Here is a 22321-nt window from a genome sequence, read left to right as displayed (position 1 = left end):
AAAAAAAAAAAAAAAAAAAAAAAAAAAAAAAAAAACAACAGTAAGATACTATTGCACACATATTAGAATGACGAAAACTCAAAACAAATGCTGCATCAAATGCTGGTGGGAATGCAGAGCACAGGAACTCTTATTCATTGCTTGTGGGACTGTAAAACGGTACAGCCTGCTTTGGAAGACAGATTGGCAGTTTCTTATAAAGTTAAACATATTCTTACAATATGATCCAGCAATTACACTCCAGATATTTACCCAATTGATTTGAAAATATGACCTCACCAAAATTTGCACACAAATATTTGTATTATCTTTATTCGTAACTCCAAAAATTGGAAGAACCAAGATGTCCTTCAATAGGTGAGTGAATAAAAAAACTGTGTTACACCCATACAATGGGATACTATTCATCAACGAAAAAAAATCAAGCCATGAAAACACAGGCATGAATCTTAAGTGCTTATTACTAAGTGAAAGAAGCCAGTCTGAAAAGGCCACATACTTTATGATTTTAATTATATGACATTCTGGAAAAGACAATGTTATACCAACAGTAAAAATCAGTGGTTGCCAGAGGCTTGGAGAAGAGGAAAGAGGGGCGAATAGGTGAAGCAGTGGGGATTTTTTAGAGTGGTGAAATAATTCTATATGATATTGTAATTGTGGATACTTGACTCTGTGCATTTATCAGTACTCGTAGAACCTTATAGAACATAGAATGAACCATAATGTATGCAAATTTAAAAAATCAATTAGAAGGTCAGAGGATCCCAGGTTGGAACACAGAATGTGACAAAGTAACTGTATTACAATGTATGCAACAGCTTCACTGAAGAAGGTAGGGAAAACATACTCATTTGAAAATGAGAGGAATCTGTAAGACTGAAGACTAAAGAAAATGTACATAAACACTGTACTCTAGTTGATTAAGTCCTTACCCCCATGGGGGTATGGCTTAAGAGTTTTGATACTGGTATACATGTATATTGGAATTAAATAATTATGTAAGTGGATGGCCGATGGCAGGACCCAAGCTTCTTCTTATTGGAGTGGGAATCTTTCAGATAAGCCCAGGGAGGAGGGTAGAATCATCCATGTGGTAGTGGATTTGAGTTTGAGACATCATCAGGAACTCATGTTTAGCTTAATGTAGATAGTTACATATAGAAATATTTATAGACAGGAATATAGATGGATTAGTAAACACATTTATATTTCCTTGCTCATCAGCTGAGAGGGCTTAGAAGCAATGACACCCTAGTAGCAGTAAGCATACCTAACACCCAGATGATGGTTTTTTTAGTACCATTTTCCAATTAAAAAAAAAAAAGGAAACAAGGCTCTTTGGAATAATGTATTGTTCTAGGCCTGGAGCTGATTCTAGGTCTCATATACAAGATGAGCCTGGAACATTTTGTAGTGACAGAAATAAGGAAATGCTACACACACACACATATACACACACACGCACAAATTATAGGAGTACATCAACTGAAAGAGCACCTAATGGTCAAAGTTGAGACAATGTGAACAACAAAATAAATAAAGTAGTATTAGATTATAACACAAAATATAAAATAAACATCCATGAGTCCATACTGATATAAATAATGACTGAATAAAAAATAAATGAGGGAGAAGAGACAAATCTCCCATGCAAAAAGAATTCCAAAGAATTTATGTAGATACCCAAGGAGATGAGAATAACTCCTTACTTCTTAGGTGTGGTCTGCACATAACGAGTTTCTTCCAAAGAGTACAGTATGGAAGGGGCAGGGGGAGTAACTTTACATTGGAGAAAGGGAAATTTTTTTTAAAAACTCTATTGCACTCATTTATTTATTTGGCTGCCCAGGGTCTTATTTGAGGCACGCGGCATCTTCATTGTGGCACACGGGATGTTTTTATTTGCGGCATGCGGGATCTTTTTTCTTTTTTTTTAGTCGCGGCATGCGGGATGTAGTTCCCTGACCAGGGATCAAACCCGGGCCCCCTGCATCGGGAGTGCGGAGTCTTAACCGCTGGACCACCAGGGAAGTCCCCAAAGGGGGAATATTTTAATTTTTTTCGGATAATTGTGGTCACTATGCTAAAACTAACCTAAACTAAAACTCAACGATTGGTGCTTTCTTAAAGATTAGTTGTAATGTGGATTATGAAAGCATATCGGTAAACTTTTTGTATTCTTTACATTAAAATCTTGCACTTTAAATGGATCTTTTACCCATGCATAATTTTGTAACATTATACATTTGCCATTTGGAAAATAATTGTTCACTGATATACAGATATTCCAAATGTTAATACATTTCATTAAACAATATAAGTATTTTAAAAAGCATATACATCAGAAAATCCTTTAAGTATTAAAAGGTTGTCATAATCACTATGGTGAATAAAAGTTTTCCAAATTCCTAATTATCATTTGGAAGCTTGAATTTTATCTTTCGTAACAAATACTGTCACCTGTTTTACTAAAAGTGACAGGCTCACTTTGTTTATTTGATTTTTTGTGAAAATGTTTGCCTGATAACCAAGTCTGAATAACTAGTTTGTCAGCTCTTTCAAGTAAAACTGCCATTCCTTGAATCAAGTTGCTAGGTTAGCTCACAACTGAATCGCACAAGTGCTTTTCCTGAAGACCACCATTGTACTTCAGTATGTAGGTTTTGCCACAGAAAATATTAAAAAGATGTACTCAGTGCCTGGGATCTCATAAAGAGTAAATTTTCCTACTTCATCAAGGACATTCATAAGTGAAACTGGCAATGAAGAATACAATGAATATTAGTATGGTTTGGTACCACTGCCTTCTCGCTATTGTGCCAACCATTTTACCTATCATTGCTTTTGCATCATCGGTTCCGATGTCAAAACATTTTGTAATTTCTTTCTGTTTAATTTCACAGATTATGATTGAAATTTTAGAGAAAACAGGTAACATTCACACACAAGTCAAGAAGCATTAGAAGAACTAGCAATGTAATACACAACGTGATAAATATAATTAACACTGCTGTATGTTATGTATGAAAGTTGAGTGTAAATTCTAAAGAGTTCTCATCGCAAGGAAAAATATATTTTTGTATTTCTTTAATTTTGTACCTATATGAGATGATGGATGTTCCCTAAACTTATTGTGATAATCACTTCTTGTAAATCAAATCATTATGATGTATACCTTAAACTTTTGCAGTGTTGTCAAGTATATCTCAATGAAACTGGAAGAAAAAAAGAAGCACTGGAAGAAATTTTGTGATTGGTTAAGGACAGATAGCGCTGAAAATAATATACAGTGAGTATAGAACTTCTTAAGTGAAATATATTTTTCATGAGATTTGTTGACGCAAAGGCTGCTGACATTATTTATTAGCATAAGGAAATAAATCGAATTCAAAGAGAAGGGAGATAAGTAAACTATGTTGTATATCCTCTTTCTCATGCCCCATATTTAATCCATTATTAAGTTTTGTTGATTTTTATCTTCCACTATCTCAAATTTGTCCATTTCTTTTCTCCATACAGCCTCTACTCCTGTCCAAGCCACCATTATCTCACCTCAACATCTGATTGACTTATTCCTTTCCCTGTTCCTATCCAGTCCATTTTCCCATAAGCAACCAGTGATCCGATCTTAAATTAATGTAATCTTACCACTAGTCTAATCGTATAATCCCTTCTTACAAACTTTTTTTTTTCTAAAGATCTGATCTTAAATTAGTGTAAACTTACCACTAGTCTAATCGTATAATCCCATCCTATAAACTTCCTAAGGGCAACCCACTGCATTTAGGATCAAAAATAAATAAAAATCATATATCCTTATTGTAATCTACCAGGCCCTGTGAGATGTGGCCTTTCCCTAACTTACCCACCTCACCTTGTACCCCTTTCACCCTTATATGCTGATTGTCCATAGTGATCTCTTAATTCCTCAAACATGAACACGAGAAAGCTCTTTTCTACATCAGGATTTTTACATATGCCGTTCCCTCGGTTTATAATATTCCCCCTTCCCTCCCTTCTAGATGGGCTAATTCCAACCTATCTCTCAGGTATTAGCTGAAATATTACTACTTTGGAGAGGTCTTACCTGACACCCACTCCTACAGGTCTCTGTGTTATACTCTCATAACATCAGCAGAGAGCACACCTTAATTTGTGTAGTTAACTTTTTAATATTTATCTCTTTGCTTTTCTCTAAGCTCTGTAAAAGCAGAGGCTGTATCTGTTTTGTTGTGTATCTCTTGAAACCACAGTACGGGACATATAATATACATTCAATAAATATTATAGTTAATATATAAGTGAATATGAGAGGGAACTTTTGACAAGAATAGATAAGAAATTATGATGGGAGATTTAAAAGTATTTCATTCACTGCTTCCTTTAAAAAGACACACACATTTTAAAGACAAGAAAATTAACTGTCTGTTGTAGTCAGAACTCTTTCAACCGAAAGTAACAAATAACCAATCAAAACCTCTTCAATAAGAAGAGGAATTCAGGGACTTCCCTGGAGGTCCAGTGGTTAAGACTCAACAAAGAAAAGGAATTCATTGGTTCATGTAACTGAAAGTCTGAGGATTAACATTGAACACACGTGGATGCAGGTGCTTAAATAATGTCACCAGGAGTCTTCTATTTTAGCTTTGTTTCTCCTTTCTGTTGGTTCCCATGCCTGCTTCCCTGTTTCCCCCAGTCATATATGGAGGCAGAAATGGCCCTAGTAAAGCTAGGCTCATAGGCTTAATAGAAGTTTTAATTTCAAAAGATGGAAACTTCTTCCTGATAGAGCCAATAAAAGTTCTGGCAATGCCCATCATGGCCTAGGTTGGTCCACATCTCCATCCCTGAACCAGGAGAACATAATATTCTGATTGGTCACCTGAACCATATGGGATGAATGGAGCAGAGGGGGCTCTCGAAGGGAAAAATCAAGGAGCTATTGCTTCAAAAAGGGGGTAGATACTGAGGGGGATAAAAGATACCCACTTTAACTATACAGAAAAATTATCTGAAGAGGAAAAATACACATTAAAAATAAAACTGCATATAAAATACTTGCCCTTGAGAAAAATCTTGAGAAAAGGAAAATTTCTATACTAAAAAACAAAAACTCAGATATTGACTACAGAAAAGCACGTGATAATTTGAGCTATGAGATAGTAGAATAATAATAATAATATAAATATGCTAATAGGAATGTTATCAAATTTATAGTTGAACTAATCCAAGAACTAATTTCTGCAAATAGACAATTAATACAAGGTTGGGCCCTGTACCAGTCAACAGGCTATTTCAAGCACCTTTAGATGGTTTCGTTCTTAAGCAATTGAAATCATGGACTCATATCATTGATAATAAATTGGTCTCATTTAGTTGTCAATGTAGATCTCTAAAGACCTAGATTTAGTTTGAATGATTAAAATGTTTACGCTGATTTGAATATTAGCCATTAGTCGCTGCCTCTGGTCTCCTGCGTTTGTTTTTCAAGTTATCAGCATCTGGCCTGGGTCAATCAGCAGCAAGGTTTGTGGCTGTATAGCTGATGTCTCAGCTCCACCACGTGGTAGTGGTTGAAATTAAGTTTGCTTCCCTTTAGGGGCAGGATCTGCTGATTAAAAACAAGTAAGCACAAGGAATATAATTAGTGTAAATCAGAGTAAAAAATGGGCATAAAGCTTCCTTCCTACATCTACTTTATTCCAGACAAAGATGAAATTGAAAATTAGATACACAGAAATTTTAATCTTTTCTTCCTGTCCCCTAGGATATACTCCCTGGATTCACATGCCCCACTTTGGAGACCACTGACCTAGAGAAATCCTCGCACACATGCCCCAAAAGATAAATACAAGAATATTCATTGAGGCAACTGTTTTTAATAGTGAAAACATTGGAAGCAACCTAACCATCCATTAACAGGTAAGTGAGTAAAGTTTTTAATATTCATTCAATGGAATATATGTATTCAAGGGACTACCTTAGAGCAGGTTAAAATAACTGGATTTAGAGCTACCTGTATCATAATAGATACATCTCAAAAACATTGCTGAGGGACTGGTGGTCCAGTGGTTAAGACTCCACGCTCCCAACACAGGGGGCCCGGATTCGACCCCTGGTCAGGGAACTAGATCCTGCGTGCCACAACTAAAGATCCTGCGTGCTGCAACTAAGACCCAGTGCAGCCAAATAAATAAATAAATACATATTAAAAAATTGTTGAGGAAAAAGGAAGTTGTAGCATGATATGTAGTGTATGAGACTACTTTAAAACATGTTAGACAATCCTTTCTATTATTTATGGATACATAATATACAAAAATGGTATGTACACATGCACAGCAATCAAAAACACTGAAGTCAGAATAATGGTTACTCTGGAGAGGGAAGGAGAAAACTGGGACAGAAGAGGGGTCTGGAGAAAATGTGGTAAAATTCTAAGATTTGACAAAGCTTAGAGAGCAATACTGTGTTACATATATAATATTCTGAATACCTTTCTATGTGTTTAAATTATCATGTAATATTAAAATATTTAATAAGACAGATTGAAAAAAGTTACCCCAGAGAAGGTATGGGAGGAAAACTAGAAAGAAAAAGCCAGGATTATTTTATGTCTACTCTGTACCAGAGCAAACCGAGTAGGAAATGGAGTGGTATAGGATTATTTACATGAATACTAAAATGATCAAGGATTATGATAGGCATACCATGGGAGAGAATGAACCAAGAGCTAAAATCTTCAAAAAATGAGGGGGAATGAGTCTGGGCAGCATGTACATGACAGCCACAAGTAAAGATACTATGTGGTATATGCTGATGACAAGCTGGGTTTTTTTGGGGGGGGAACGATCATCTAGAAGGAACAAGGGGGACATGGAACATACCTACTCCATGACAAGACTCAGTGGGAGTAGGGGTGCAAAGGAAGCAGAGTCCTAGGGGAGAGCACTGTTCCGTTTAGAACAAGAAAGTTAAGGGAACATTTCAGAGAAGAGGTGATGATATAGTAGATTTTGCTGATGACTGACCATGAGTTTTAGAAGGCTTTCAATAAATGAGTGCGTATGGATGGATTAATGAAAAGTGAGATTTAAAATGTATCTAATGATTGTGTAAGCCCTACATGAAATGTAAAGTGCTACATAAATGGAGGGCATCATTCCTATCTATTAATATGCCTCGACTGAGGAAACTTCATTCTGTGTTCATGGTTTTCTTCACATTAATTTGTACTTTCTACATTGACAACATTCTTTTCCAGCCTTATTCATTTTTTTCCCCTTATGGTTCCCCTTACACTCCCTAGGCATCTTTTCTAAAATCTGTTTGGGGAGAGGAGAGAGAAATTACCCTTTTAAGCAAAACACCATCATGCAACTCTAATTGTATAATCTCCCATTATTTTGTCTGCCTTAAACATAAATATAGTGATGACAGGAATTTTAGAGCTGGAAGATAACTTATTATTTTATTTATTTATTTATTTATATATTTATGGCTGCATTGGGTCTTTGTTTCTGCATGCGGGCTTTCTTTAGTTGAGGCAAGCGGGGGTTACTCTTTGTTGTGGTGCGTGGGCTTCTCATTGCGGTGGCTTCTCTTGTGGAGCAGAGCACGGGCTCTAGGCATGCGGGCTTCAGTAGTTGTGGGTTGCAGGCTCAGTAGTTGCAGCATGCAGGCCCTAGAGCAGGTGGGCTTCAATAGTTGTGGCGTGTGGGCTCAGTAGTTGTGGCGCACAGGCTTAGTTGCTCCAAGGCATGTGGGATCTTCCCGGACCAGGGCTAGAACCTGTGTTCCCTGAATTGGCAGGTGGATTCTTAACCACTGCACCACCAGGGAAGCCCCAGAAGAGAACTTAAAGATAACGTTAATACAAACTTCTCATTTTACAAGTGACCAGAGATCGTGTGATTTGCCAAATTGAATTGTTGATTACTAGCAGAACCAGGGCTAGAACCTATGCCTCCTCTCCAACTTCCTTCTGTTTTCCTTTAAACAGCAGAAACATAGAAAGCACCTGTTACAGGGGCACTGTATACTGGTTGTTGAGTGCAGGCTCTGATGTCAGACTACTCAAATTCAAATCTTAAATCTGCTATTTATTAGCTGTGTGGCCTTGGCCAAGTAACCTAACTGCTCTGAGCTTCAGTTTCCACATCTGAAAAATAGAAGGCATAATTTTATATCTACTTCATAGAGTTGTTATAAGGATTAAATGAATTAATGTACTTAAAGCATGTAACAGTGCTTGTCACATAGTGACCAGAAATCTAAGTGATTGTTACTATTTAGCACATACTCTGCTAGCTGCTGATATAACAGAGATTAACAGAGGCCAGGGATTTTATCCACAGCTGTTTTTGTTTGGTCTGGAGTTTAATAAACCAAACCAAACCAAAACAACAGCAAAAAAAAAAATGCACTTGAGATAATGTTTACAAATCTGGTTATTTCACATAGAGATCTAAATTTCCAGTTTCTCTTGAAAACTGGAAGATTTGACATCTAGGCCAGAATTCTGATGTAGCAACAATTGGCTAGAGCTAAAAGCAGCTGCCCCACTTTAGTCCACACCACTCACATAATGTACGTGCATGTACTCACATGCTTGCCTCTGAAATTGCATCCCAGAATAAGACAGTCCCTGTTCTCAAGGAATTCACAATCCAATAGGTGAGATGCATCTGCTAAACAATTCACAATACAGTTTGACAGAAACAAGTACAAAGTTGCAAAGTACAAAGTATAGTAGCAACCTGAAGGAACAGGAGTTTGTACTGAATGGTGGAGGTGCTGCTGGTGATGAACGTTGTCAGGAAAGTGGCTTTGAAAAAAAGGAGTGGAAGAGGGTTGCAGAGAGAATAGGATATGCAAAAACATTGAAATGGGAAACAATTTGTGTGTTTATCAATTGAGGAGTTCAGTTTTGGAGACTACAGTAAGAAGAGTAGGCTGACAAGTAGGCTGACACTAGATAATAAAAGCCCCATAATTTGGATCTAAGCCAAGAGATGGATAGCCCTTGAAATGTTTTCTGTCGTTAAATTCCAAATCTAACTTTAATAAATTTATGCTTGGATACTCTTATCATTCTCTGTCAAATGTCTTTGGGCCTTGTGTTTGAGAAATGCTGTACAACCCACAATATTCTATGAAATCTCTGTCAATAGCAAATTGCCACTTCAGGAAGAAGCCCTGTCTTTATAATTGATAAAATACCGTTTTTAGGTTTGTCTGCAAGTAAAGTTTCCTCATCTGTAAAATGGGTATAATAATAGCAACTACCTCAGGGCTGTTAAATTGAGAATTTAACTCAATATAACTCATTTAAAGAACTTACCAGGGTACCTGATACAGAGTAAAAGTGGTCAATTAGTATGTTATTATGATTATATTTAATGAGTTTTCCTTGTCTATCATCCCTACCGTTGATAAAATATAACATTTCATTAAGTCAAATATGTATTTTTCTTTGAAAACTGAAGTTAAGATTGGTAGCATTTTCAGGCTGCAAATGGTAAAAAATAATGCAAAACATACTAGAGAAAAGTGCCAAGATAAAACTTCCTTTCCTTCCATATTATGGATTGCAAAAGTTTCAAGAACAATTTAAAGACTTTTGTGCAACATAGAAAGTGCAAGTTGCCTGCAGAAATAAATTAAATAATAGTTTATTAGTAGTAAATAAAAGTGCTTAGGTAAAGAGACATTTCTCCAGTTCCCGTATCCTCAAAGAGGAGGAAAAAACCTCAGGCAAAAGACCTTTTCGTCTGACAGAAACATCTTGGATGGCCTGGGAGCTCAATCACTTGGCGGGAAAAGAATAAATACAGACCAAATTCTCACAATCTGTTTCTGTTTAGTTTATAAACTGAGATCGACTCTGGCAGCTTTCGTGCCTTGTGGGACTTGAAGTCCAGAGGGGAGAAGTGATCAGGACTGTTGAAGCTTGGAAGCTGGCGGCCCCTGCAGGTCTGAGCAGTAAGGACTACAACTCCCGACACATACCGCGAGGCCGCGCCGTAATTACCGGCAACCAACCGGACCCGAGCAGGACAAGCTCCAGCCCCAGGCTCGGAGGACTGCCTCCACCAATGGCAGAGCTCCCAGCGCAAAGCCTGTGGGTTAGGTTGTGAGGCTCCGGCGGGGGCGGGGAGGAGCCGAGGGGGTTCAGAAAAAGCTCGGCCGCTGGGTGGGTCGGGGCGTTCGGCGCGCCCTTCTCTGAAGCGGCGGTGGCCGGGCTGGGCGCCGGGAGTGGGAAGCGACGGCGCGGCTGGAAAATGCCAGTCCATTCCCGAGGGGATAAGAAGGAGACGAACCATCACGATGAGATGGAGGTGGACTACGCCGAAAACGAGGGGAGCAGCTCCGAGGACGAGGACACCGAGAGCTCGTCGGTCTCCGAGGATGGAGATAGCTCAGGTACGCGACCCAGCGGGCTGGGACCCCGAGTCCTCGCGTCAGGCTAGCGACAGGCCGCTCTCCGCACGCCGGGCAGCTGCGTCCTGCTGGGAGAACGGGGAGGAGAGAGAGGGAAGGGGCGGAGACTGGCTCCCAGCTCTCCCTGGCACCCGGACTGTTCGCTGGGCGCTGCCCGACTCCTGGCGGGTCCCGGTTGGCGGGGCGGGGCAGGGCCCGGGCCTGGACTCGCCCAGCTCCCGTACGCTGCGCGGTCCTGCTCGCGGTCCGCCCCGCCCTTGGGACCTCTGGGTAGTGCCCGGGGCTATCCGGAGCGAGGAATGTGCCGCATCTTGTCTGGGAGACCCTGCAAATGCCTCCTCTCCCCAGACCACCGACTTCTTATCTTGCACCTTTGCAACCCTTACTTGTCAACGTGGGTGGGTTGTCGGAGCCGAGGGTAGATTTGTATTGGCTCTTGGCTGGCTTAGAATTTTTTAATCTCAGCTTCCAAGTCAGCGTGTCAGCACTTGATATTAGTGCTCTTTCGAGGGGCTGACGTGGGAGCTGGACCGTTTACAGCATCTCTCTGCATTTGTCAAGACTAAGAAGAGCCTAACATCAGGGGTGATTGGGGATCTTCATATGCTTATAAATTGGCTGATTTTTGGCAACTTTGAAATTCTCCAAATCTTTTCTTTCCTGCAATCTTTTCTAACTTTGGGCTATTTTAGTTTTGTTTTTTCAGGGGGGATGTGGGGTGGGGTAGAGGAGGGCAGGTTAACACCACAAGTGAATTTTTGCAAACTTTTAGTAATGGTTATTTTTTAAAAAAGTGGAATTTGTGATTACCTGGATTCTTTTCCTTTTATCCATATGATGAAGATGAGACTTATTTCTTTGTCTTGTCCTGATTTTGGCCATGTGAAGCAAGGATTGATGACAAGTTGATGACAGTCTGTCAGCACCCTGACACCCTCTTTTCAGGTTTCCCTTTCAAAGGAAACCTCCATGGAAGTATGTAATTTCAGTCAATAAATCAACCACCCCAAAATAAGTATTTCTGAGTGACTTCCTTTTGCAGTACTGGGTTCTACTCATTGTGAGCTATAAATAGTTATAATCTGACTGCAATTAAAGAGCTGTCATAGGTCACCACTTGATTAAATTGCCAAACAAATGCTTAACTATAAACAATACTGTAGGAATTGAGGCAGAGGAAATCTTTTCAGTATAGGGTGGTCAGCAAAGGCTAGATGAAGAAGGTGGGGTTACCTAAATTACCTCGAAGAATGGGTAGAACTTGGATTGGAGTGGTAATGTTCAGGTGTTTCTATAGAACAGCGGTCCCCAACCTTTTTGGAACCAGGGACTGGTTTCGTGAAAGATAATTTTTCCACGGACCAGGGAGGGGGGGATGGTTTAGAGATGATTCAAGCCCGTTACATTTACTGTGCGCTTTATTTCTGTTATTATTACATTGTAATATATAATGAAATAATCATACAACTCACCGTAATGCAGAGTCACTGGGAGCCCTGAGCTTGCTTTCCTGCAACTAGATGGTCCCATCTGGGGGTGATGGGAGACGGTGACACCTGTAGTGTGTTGCTTATGTCCAGTCTACTCCGTGATCTCGTTTTGGCTGCTGTCACTGCAGAAAACCCTGCTCCATGAAGATAAGAGTTGGAAATGGAAGCAGGCTTTTCAGTGCTTTTGTGACAATTTCAGGATATTCCGCCTTGACTTTAATCCAGAACGTATGGAGATCTGAAGTTGTCTCAAACGTACTTTTAAGGCCACCGTCATTTGCGATCTCAAGCAGTTGATCCTCTTCTAGCATTGACAAAGTCGATTTCACCTGGCTTATTCACAAATGGTCGCGGATCCATTTCTTCCCAGTTTTGGGGTCTTTTGTGGTTGGGAAGTAATGTTCAACTCTTTAGAAAGCTGAGATAGGTGATCATGCACCAGCTGGGAGAAAGAAGGCCCTGGTTCAGTCTCTTTCAAAATCTCTGCTAATGTTTGAAACATGTCAGAAATCCCAGTGTTCACTTGTCGCCCCCATAATTCCAGTTTGGCTCTGAATGCAGCCACTTTATCTGCCGACTTGAACACAGTTGTCGTTCTCCCCTGAAGTGACAGGTTGGGTTCGTTGAGCAGGTTGAATATGTCACGCAAGTAAGTTTTGCGACCCATTCTGTGTCACTGAAATGTGCTGCCATTGGTGAATGTTTTCCTAAAAGAAATCTCTGGAGTGGCTCTCATAACTCAAAAACTCTGGCCAGTGATATACCTTTAGAAAGCCATCTCACTTCTGTGTATAAGAGAAGACATGTGTCCATCTCCTCACACAGCTGCGTGAACAGACATGAGTTAAGGACATATACTTTAATGTGGTTGATAATTTTAATCATATCCTGAAAAATGTTGTTAAGTTCAGGTGACATTTTTTGGCTAGCCAGCATTTCTCTATGGACGACACAGTGCGTAGACTCACATTCAAAAGCAACCTCTTTGACCCGAGTAGTGAAACCAGAAAGCCGTCCAGTCATGGCAGCCGCTCTGTCCATGCATATACTGACACAAAATGACCAATTCAGTTTTCCTGTTATCATTCAAAGACTTGAATAGTTCTGCAGCTGTGGTGTTGGTTGGCAACAAAAGTGCACATAACATATCCTCATGCACATCCTCCTGAAAAATGTATCACACAAAACAAGCATTGTTGCCTTGTTGTCAATATTGGTAGATTCATCAACCTGGATTGTGTACCACGGTGACTCATTAATCCTCTCTAACAATTGTGCCTTGATATCCTGTGCTATTTCATCAATTCATCTAGTTGCGGTGCTAGCCGGAAGAGGAACACGTGCCACCTTTTGAACTGCATTCTCTCCTAAAAGTTCACGACAAACGTCCTTAGCAGCAGGCAGGATCAACTCTTCACCAATAGTAAAAGGCTTCTTAGTTTTAGCAATACGTTTAGCCACTAAGAATGATGCTCTCAGTGCAGGCACATTTGATGAAGTGGTGGCCTTCAGTAATTGCTTCTGTTCTTCGTGTTCACGTCATTTTCTTTTGAAAAACTCCAAAGACTTGTCTTTTAATGCAGGGTGCTTGGTGTCCATGTTGTGGAGCAGTTTTGAAGGTTTTATGGCTTCCTTGGATAGCCGGTTGCCACATGTTATACAAAGTGGGCTTGGAAAATGTAAATCACCTGTTGCAATGAACCTGTAATTTAAGTAGGACTCTTGGTATTTTCTTTTAAACCCAGCTTTCTTTTTGTTGGTAGTCTTAGAGTCTTCTGCTGTCTCATCATTGGGTCTTTCCCCCTTTTCAAAGAAGCTCTTCAGTGATATTTGTTTTTTACTCATTTTGGCTAGGGTTAGCTTGTGGGCTTACCAAAACTGTGACTGAGACAAGTGCACAGTGGGGGAAAGAAGCACGGACGGAAGTGGTAAATAAAATAATGGGTGGGCCATGCGCGGACTAAAGTAAGTGTCGGATTCTGACTTAAAGCCTGCCACAAGATGCAGCTGTACAATTGAAGTACATCAACTCACTTGCCACTATAAAGCCTGCCGTCAGATGCAGCTTAATTGTCTCTTGCCACTCACTGATAGGGTTTTTAAAAAAAAAATTTTTAATTTTACTTATTTTTTGGCTGTGTTGGGTCTTCATTGCTGCATGCAGGCTTTCTCTAGTTGCGGCAAGTGGGGGCTGTTCTTTATTGCAGTGCACGGGCTTCTCATTGTAGTGGCTTCTCTTGTTGCTGAGCACGGGCTCCAGGCGTGTGGGCTTCAGTAGTTGCAGCACTCGGGCTCAGTAGTTGTGGCATGTGGGACCTAGAGCATGCTGGCTTCAGTAGTTGCGATGTGTAGGCTCAGTAGTTGTGGCATGCAGGCTCATTAGTTGTGGTGCATGGGCTTAGTTGCTCTGCAGCATGTGGGATCTTCCTGGACCAGGGATAGAACCCATGTCCCCTGCATTGACAGGTGGGTTCTTAACCACTGTGCCACCAGGGAAGTCCCACTGACAGGGTTTTGATATGAGTCTGCAAGCAATTGATTATGGTCTCTGTGCAAACTTATCTGCTAATGATAATCTGTATTTGCAGCCGCTCCCCAGTGCTAGCATCACTGCCTCAGCTCCACCTCAGATCATCAGGCATTAGATTCTCATAAGGAGTGCGTAACCTAGATCCCTTGCATGCGCAGTTCACAGTAGGGTTTGTGGTCCTATGAGAATCTAATGCCGCTGCTGATCTGACAGGAGGTGGAGCTCAGGTGGTAATGCGAGCGATGGGGAGTGGCTATAAAGACAGATGAAGTTCTGCTTGCTCGCCTGCTGCCCACCTCCTGCTGTGGGGACCGGTTCCTAACGTGGTACCAGTCCATAGCCTGGGGGTTGGGGACCCCTGCTATAGAAGGAGGAATATAAGAAAAAGTGCAAAGGCCAGATCTTAAGGCTTATTCAAAAAAGTGAGAAAACCAGTTTGGTTGGGAGAAGGATTTGAGCTAGAAAAGGAAAAGATATAGATGTGAAAGATTTCAAAAAAAGCAGAAAGTGGGATTGATGACTACAAGTTTAAGAGTCAAGGTAAGAAGAAAAACCCAGATACAAGGAGAATGGTGGTAGCATGAACAGAAATAGAAAAGTAAAAGATTTGAGATGAAGGTGGAAGATAGAGTATTACAGACGTTGTTTTTGAGGTCCTGTTGGTATATTTAAGTCAGAGTGCCCAACTGACAGGTGGAAATGTGGCGTTGGGACCTGCCTGGTATGGGAAGCATAATTTGGAAGTCATCTTCCTAGTCATGAAAATAGGTGAGATTTCAAAAGTGAGGAATACAGAGAAAGAACATCTATACTATATGTGAATACATTTCCTAGGTCTGTAAAACATTTTATCTTCAAGTGTTCTTTTTTTTTTTGTAATTTTAATTTTTATGGGAGCTAGGATCTCGCAATATGACATCTATTTACTAAAATTCTGCCTCTCTAATTTTTATGTTGACCCTTGTGATTTTTCACTGTTTTTTATTCTATCCCAGAAAATAATGAACAACTTAATTTGTGAAAAATGTAATAATAATTTGAACTACAAGTCAAATTTTTTAAGTGCAAAGAAATTATTTAAATAAACTTTGCAGTTTTGCATGTTGTGAAAGCATTTCTTTTCTACCATATGTCTTGCATGTTAAATTTCCACAGTTTTATTCTTCTCCAACCTTGGTACTGGGCCGGTCCTAAGGCTACAGAAAAACTATCCAGAGATAATGGGGAGTGAGTCGTCTTGAGGGACCCACGTTTTAAATAGCCAAGGAATAAGCTATTAGGAGCCAGAAATAATTTTAATCTGTTTCAGAAAAGTTAAAAAAAATTGTATACTTCCTCACTATTGGAAGATAACATAATTTAACTCTTTCTCATAGTTTGACCTTTATTTGATGATGATCAATATGCATATCATTTTGAGCTTCTGTTATTGTCAACTGTATGTGATGTAAAAATAGAAGATATGAAATATAGGACAGAGCTGGTAACTAACAGTTGCTTTCCTTGAAAAGTTTGCTTGTTTTTCTCCTCATTTTCCTCTTTCGCACTGACTGACAGTAATTTGGGGAGAGGGATCAATGGGAATATAAGAGTAGGAGACCAAGATATTCTGTGGTAAACATAATGAGATTAGTCTTCTTTTTTATTTGAACCGCAAATCATCTTTGTGAGCAGTGCTGAAAGAAGAATTCCATAAGTGTTTTTGAGCAATATTAACCTTTTTTTTTTTTTTTTTTAATATTAACCTTTAAAGGACATAATCATCTTGGTGCTTAAGTTCTCGTGATTTGGTGGAAAACAGACCAAAAGTGGGTTAATTACTTCATAGTCACAGTTTAATGTTGGCCCTTTAAAATTATTTAAAAATGAATAAAAATAAGAAGGTCTAGAGACTGTTATAGTTTTAATTCATCTGTATTTTAGTTTAAAATCTATAGTGGAAATTATTTTTGGTAAATATGTATTTTAAGGCTGAATGTAGGCCTTGCATATCTAACTTCATATTTCAGTGTTTTTCTTTTTTTTTTTTACCATTTGAATTAACATTCAGATATATTTGGAACATAAAATTAATTTTATCTTTGATATTTGCCTTTTACTAACAGAAATGGATGATGAAGACTGTGAAAGAAGAAGAATGGAATGTTTAGATGAAATGTCCAATCTTGAAAAACAGTTTACCGATCTCAAGGATCAGTAAGTAGTGACTTCAGAAGGTCATTGTCACCGAATCTTAACCTTGTCACGTGTACAGTAGCATGAGAGAAATTATATTCACTCTAAACTATTTTCCTTTTCGTGTTTTATGGGACCGACTGATCTGAAAAAGGCTTCGGCTATTGTTTGCCTGCTGAAGACCTCATTAACTAATCAAGGGTTTTGAGGCTGTTTTTGGGGGGGATATAATAAGATTTTTATGTGGGGTTGGTAATGAAAATGTTTTCCTGGGTTGTTGCACCCTTGATTCTAATCTGCTTCATTTATTCCTTTGTTAAATAATTGGATAAAGATGGCATTTTAAAATTGTGAGAATAAGAGAGATATTTCCCAAAGATGGCATAGTGATTTTTGTTTATATCTTAACATTGGGTAATATATACATTACGTGTTTTCACACGCATTATTTAGTTTGCTTCTCTGTAAGGTTGGGAGATAGATAGTCTTATCTCTAATTTACCCATGAGAAGATTGATGCTCAGAGAGGTTAAGTGATTTGTTCATAGTTCTTCAGAAAGGGATAAATTAAGCCAGGCTTTCTGCCTTCTAGTGCAGAAAGTGCTATGGTGTCCCTTCCACTAAGGCACATTACTTTGGAGGAACTGTAGTGGAATAGAAAGAGCATAGGCTCTGAATCCAGGCTTTCTGGACAGATTTCAAAGGTATAATAAGAGATTCGTTATTATCTACTGTAAAGATTGAATGAGCAGTCTGTAAAATTCTCAGCCATTTGTCTGGCATGTAGTGCATGTTTATTAGATACTATTTTTTTCCCCCTGCTTACAATGCCAGAACTCTTATGTAAAGTTGGTAACGCAAGAATGGGCCCCAGTGATTTGAGAGAACAGAATAGATGCAGATGCAGATTAAAAAAAAATCTTAAAGGTGAGCTTTCAGTTTGGAACTTGCTGGCAAGGTTATGGGGCAAGCTACATTTTAGGAATTGTAAATGAAAGAGAGAAAGACACCTTAACTTATTCAGAAGCTGGCTCTTCAGTTTATGAATCCTTCGTGATTTTGCTGCTTATTCCTTTTCGCCTACTTCTTCCCTAGAGAGGCCCAAAGAAGAGATGAAAGCCCATTTAATATCTGAAATTGCCAGACTAAAATAAGACAGGTTTGGTTACCATATGAATCCTGCTGGATTTATGCCATTTCTGGTCTTAACTTTCACTGGTATTAGAGATGAATATATAGATAATGTTCCCTGCTAGTGCAACAAATTAATATAAGCAATCCAAAATAATCCAGAGTTTAAAATTGTGGCTTTAAAAAACATGATATTTTCTTATTCTAAAGATTTACATTATTAATTTGAAATCAAAATTAGTTTGGATCCCCAGGAATCCATTATTTGGGCAACACGGAGAGTTCATTCAGTTCATTTGGGATCATTCTGGAAAAGAGGAAGCAAATTTGTATTTTTGTATTTTAGCACAAGTAATCCGTGAATGAATAATTCTTAAACAATTATTTAAGATACACCTATTGAGCTTTTAAAGTGCCTTTTATGGTTATCCAAGAAATGAAAATTGCTGTAAAGCTCTAGTATAATATATTACGTAGGAGAACTTTGCATCTAGTGAGTCATTTGGTCTAATCTTGTTCACCTTGGGGCAGGCAATTGTCTTGAGTATTACTTTCTCATGGCTCACTATGACCACCAGCCAGTTCCCCCTACCAGCTTTATTCATTTCTGAAAGTGTTAAAAGTAGACCCATTGCCACTATTTAATAGGATTCTTTCTCAAGGAATTGGAATCTAGAAATATGTTTTAGAAAAGAAAAATCTTGGCACCAGGTTTATAATTATTTTTTTGTCGTGCCCCATTGCTTTGTGTTTTATTTTTATTTTGTCACACCGTGTATCTCTGTAAGCTGTCTCAAATCCTCTTTGGCAGAGGTGGGAAATATAATAATAATAGTAGTAATAAATACCCTGCTTTGCCTGTTCTGCTACTACAGGGCACAGTAGTACTCCATTCCTAAGGCAGAAAATCCACAATTTGCAGTTTGTAAAGTGGTGGAAGGTGAGTTCTTCCACCTCCTTAAAAAGATAGAGGAACTTGTGCCATCCAAGTTTCCATTCATTTCAGTGTTCAACATCCAACAAGCGTTAATTGAGCTTCCATTCTGCGAATAGTGTTGTGGTTGCTGCTGAGGGACTCATGATCCTTGCCTTTGATGAGTTTATACTTGGATTCCAAGGCTGTAGAAATTATACTGATTTTGAGGAATCTATTCTTTTAAAAGTGAGCTAATTGAATGTTGTTCATTCACATATCCTCTTCATTCAAGATGTTCACCTATTCAGGAAACCTTATCAATATTTTGTATGAGTTTGATGTTTTTCAGGGACAGTCATCTTTTTTATCAGATTTTTAGCATTTTGCCTAAAGTTGTATTTATAACTTCAAAAACTATAAGTATCATGTTGTACTTTTCTGACTTTACACATTGTATGTTGCATTTTAGAAAAATTTAACCCAGATGTGATAACGTATTATTTTGGCAGTTAATTCAGTTAATTTTTCCCTTTTTGTTTAAAAAAAAGAATAGTTATTGTATTAACACCCAAATTTGCTTTATTCCTTTAGAATCATTGTATAAATCTCTATGCTAATTATGATGACCAATAGTAGACAATTAATATTAGTTGCCTTAATTGTATTGGTTTATATTTTCAAGAGGAAAGAGTGGAATTTTATATGAAAGCCAGGTATCATCATGTTTTCAATAGCCAACTGCTATTTATACGAACACCTACAAGCATAAGCAGTGGTTTCTTTTGGAAGTTACTAGATGCCATCCTTGTGATGTATATGACATATTCTTCACCTATGATGAAGTAATAAATGGCAAAAAAATTTTACAAAATGACCTTAAATTGTTTGTCTGCTTTGAAATTTTAGGATGCCCTTGAAATGCCACAAAACCAGGGTTAGAAGTGCCTTTTATAAAGAATGACAATTTAAACATTTTCCTGTTAAAAAAGAGTTAGTTCTGTCCTGCAGGATTATTGCTAAAAATAAACATTGAGTTGTCTCACATACTGTCTTTGATAATCAAGCTAAAGGTATTGGGATGACAGCTGGTAAATTAGGAGTATTTGTATGTGGACTCATAAATAGAGCAACAGGGATTCCTTGCCCCACTTTTCATTTCCCCATCTATTGAGCAACTCATTGTTATAGCTTCTTCATTTGCAGTCTAGAAGAACTGAGTATGCCAGATCACGAGTTCTCTAGCCATTGGTTTTACCTTCATCACGCTACTTCCTCTTTGTTCTTTTAAAAATCAAGTAGGCTTAATATTGTAATACTGACTGCTTTTCAGGAAACTTGGAGAGGAGACAGGGAATTATTTATTTTTGAAAGCTAGTAATGCCTGTATCTAAATTATTCAAAATGATTTTTTTTTAAACTCAGTGTTTATTTGACCTTTTCTCTTAGAATTGATTTATTCTGCAGTTAAAACAAAAACATCTAGAGTGACCAAAAGTGGTTATTTCAGTTGTATTTTTTGTATTGTAAGTTAACTATTAAAGAGTGATATATCTAAAAAATAGAAAGACATTTCTTTGTGATTATGTGTATAAAGTCAAATAATGTAACTGCATTCTTCACTTGAGAGCAAGGCAAAAATACATTTGGTAGGCTATTAGAATATGAATGATATTAAGAAGAGAATGTATAGAAATGGTAAATTGTTAGCCTTTGTTGGGCTTTTAAAATTAATATCTTAATTTTTGCTTTGTTAAGACTTTATAAAGAACGATTAAGTCAGGTGGATGCAAAACTACAAGAAGTCATAGCTGGAAAAGCACCAGAATATTTGGAACCACTGGCAACTTTACAAGAAAATATGCAAATTCGTACAAAGGTAGCAGGTAGGAAAGTGAAACATCTTTTCCATATAGTAGAAAATGAACTCTTCAATAGACTTAAAAGGTGTTTATCAAGTGATTGGTTGTTGTTAATGGAAGTACAACTGTATTTACATTGACCAGAGTATTTCACTGTCAGTCAGCCCACAGTTATTTATTAAATGCCTCATGCTTTTCTCTGCTACTGTAGGGCCTTGAAAAAAGAAAAAAAGCCCTCAAATTGCTCACAGTGTTGTTGAGAGGGTACTTCCACATGTGAAACAATTAGAAACCATGATACTTTCATTAAGAGATACTGTTACTATCGCAGTTTAATTCCCTATTAAGGTTCAGTTTAAGTCCTCAGTATTTTTCATCTGTAAGAGTGATAAGGATTTTTTATTTGTAAAAACATTTTTTAAATGTTTGATCAGGATATTAAAGAACAGAGAATTCGCCTTCAAACCTACAGTTTAGACATGAGTTTTTATTTTGATAAGTTTGATGACTCATTTGTGGCTGTGAATAAATGAAGATGTACTATATTTGTGTGGTTAAATTTCAGTCTTCTGTTTGTAACTGGGATCTGGCCTCAGAATTGTGTCCTACCACGCATAACAAGGGATATATCTATTTGAAGGTCACTTACTGATTTTTCATAGTCAAACTAGAAACTGAAATTTAATTAGTGGAGATGCCGATTGTTTTCTTTTTGAGGGACACTAATTGATCCTCATGTACCTGTTATATAATACCTAAGGCATTGTTGATAATAGGTTATCTTTGTACTAAATCCACCTTAAACCAGATTTTATTCTTGAGTGCTTAGTATTAAGTATGTAGATGATGTGATGCTTAATCTGCTGTCTTTGCATATTGGCTTAGCACACCCTTAAAAGTAAACATGTCCTTAATTTTCCTGGACATTCTAAAAGCACTAAGTGAGACTTAGTGGATGTTTAGGAAATATTACTTCAGTCAATTATTCACTTTTCTGTTAGGCAGCCTCCTTTACTTTTTGATTGTACAAAAAGTAGTGTGTGTGAATGTGTTGCTGATGGCATAGTTCCAGACATCTGTCCCTTGCCTTTTCTATACAAGAAACAGAATTACATTTCTAGGGGCAACTATGGCATACAGTTAAGCATATACATCTAGACCTCTTTGTTTGCCATTTTTGTGATGGCATGTTTGCATGACCATGGTGCCTATTTTATGCTGTTGTCTTGGTACCTCTAAGTTAAACTCACTTGAGCATCCATTCTCTAGGTAAAGCCCTGTTAGGAGCACTCAAACCTCGTATCAGTTTATAAATTTTGTTATATTAGTTTCTACATTTAATCCTCTTGGAAGCTTTGGACTCTGAAGATAAATAATAGTTAAAAACTAGTGGTTTTGATGGTTATGGTATCCAGTTGTTCCTTTGAGTATATATGATTAAGAAACCGGAGCTTATTGACTCTGTTTCCCTTATGAATCCCAAGAGATTGTTTTTCATAGGTGAAGAGTTTTATTTTCATTTTAATCATTCTCTATCAAACATTTAGGAGTATTCTTTAGAAAAATGGGTAAGAACTAAAAATTGCAGTGTAGTTTTTTTCTAGCACTTAAACTCTTATTAGTTTTCTAGTCTTCTTTGATATATATTTTAACTGAGCCTTTTATTTTTAGTTTTTAAAGGTAAAGTTAGACTCACTTGCCAGTTTCTTCTTGATTCATCTTATAAAATAGTTAGGACAGAATTCCTGTAGGGAAGTGATATTGAAACTCCTTA

At 38.0% G+C, this 22321-nt stretch overlaps 1 protein-coding gene across 5 annotated transcripts in view; it reads left to right on the top strand.

Moving 5' to 3' along the window:
* The first annotated feature begins 5854 nt into the window (after nt 1-5854).
* BRMS1L (BRMS1 like transcriptional repressor) overlaps nt 5855-22321 on the top strand; it is a 43074-nt gene continuing 26607 nt past the window's right edge. For 4 of the 5 annotated variants that reach the window (XM_024762101.1, XM_024762100.1, XM_024762099.1 and 1 more), the window contains exons 1-3: nt 9716-10428; nt 16572-16662; nt 20444-20571. In XM_024762101.1, the coding sequence (XP_024617869.1) occupies nt 10287-10428; nt 16572-16662; nt 20444-20571 (361 nt within the window). In that variant the 5' untranslated portion in view covers nt 9716-10286. Of the gene's footprint in view, nt 5926-9715; nt 10429-16571; nt 16663-20443; nt 20572-22321 lie in introns of those variants that run through there. The other variant, XM_024762098.1, reaches the window with a different exon arrangement.

The sequence above is a fragment of the Neophocaena asiaeorientalis genome, unplaced genomic scaffold (assembly GCF_003031525.2).
Source record: "Neophocaena asiaeorientalis asiaeorientalis breed wild unplaced genomic scaffold, Neophocaena_asiaeorientalis_V1.1 scaffold190, whole genome shotgun sequence".
Lineage (NCBI taxonomy): Eukaryota > Metazoa > Chordata > Mammalia > Artiodactyla > Phocoenidae > Neophocaena > Neophocaena asiaeorientalis.
Note: the sequence above shows the minus strand (reverse complement) of the source record. Positions and strands in the feature narration are given on the sequence as shown.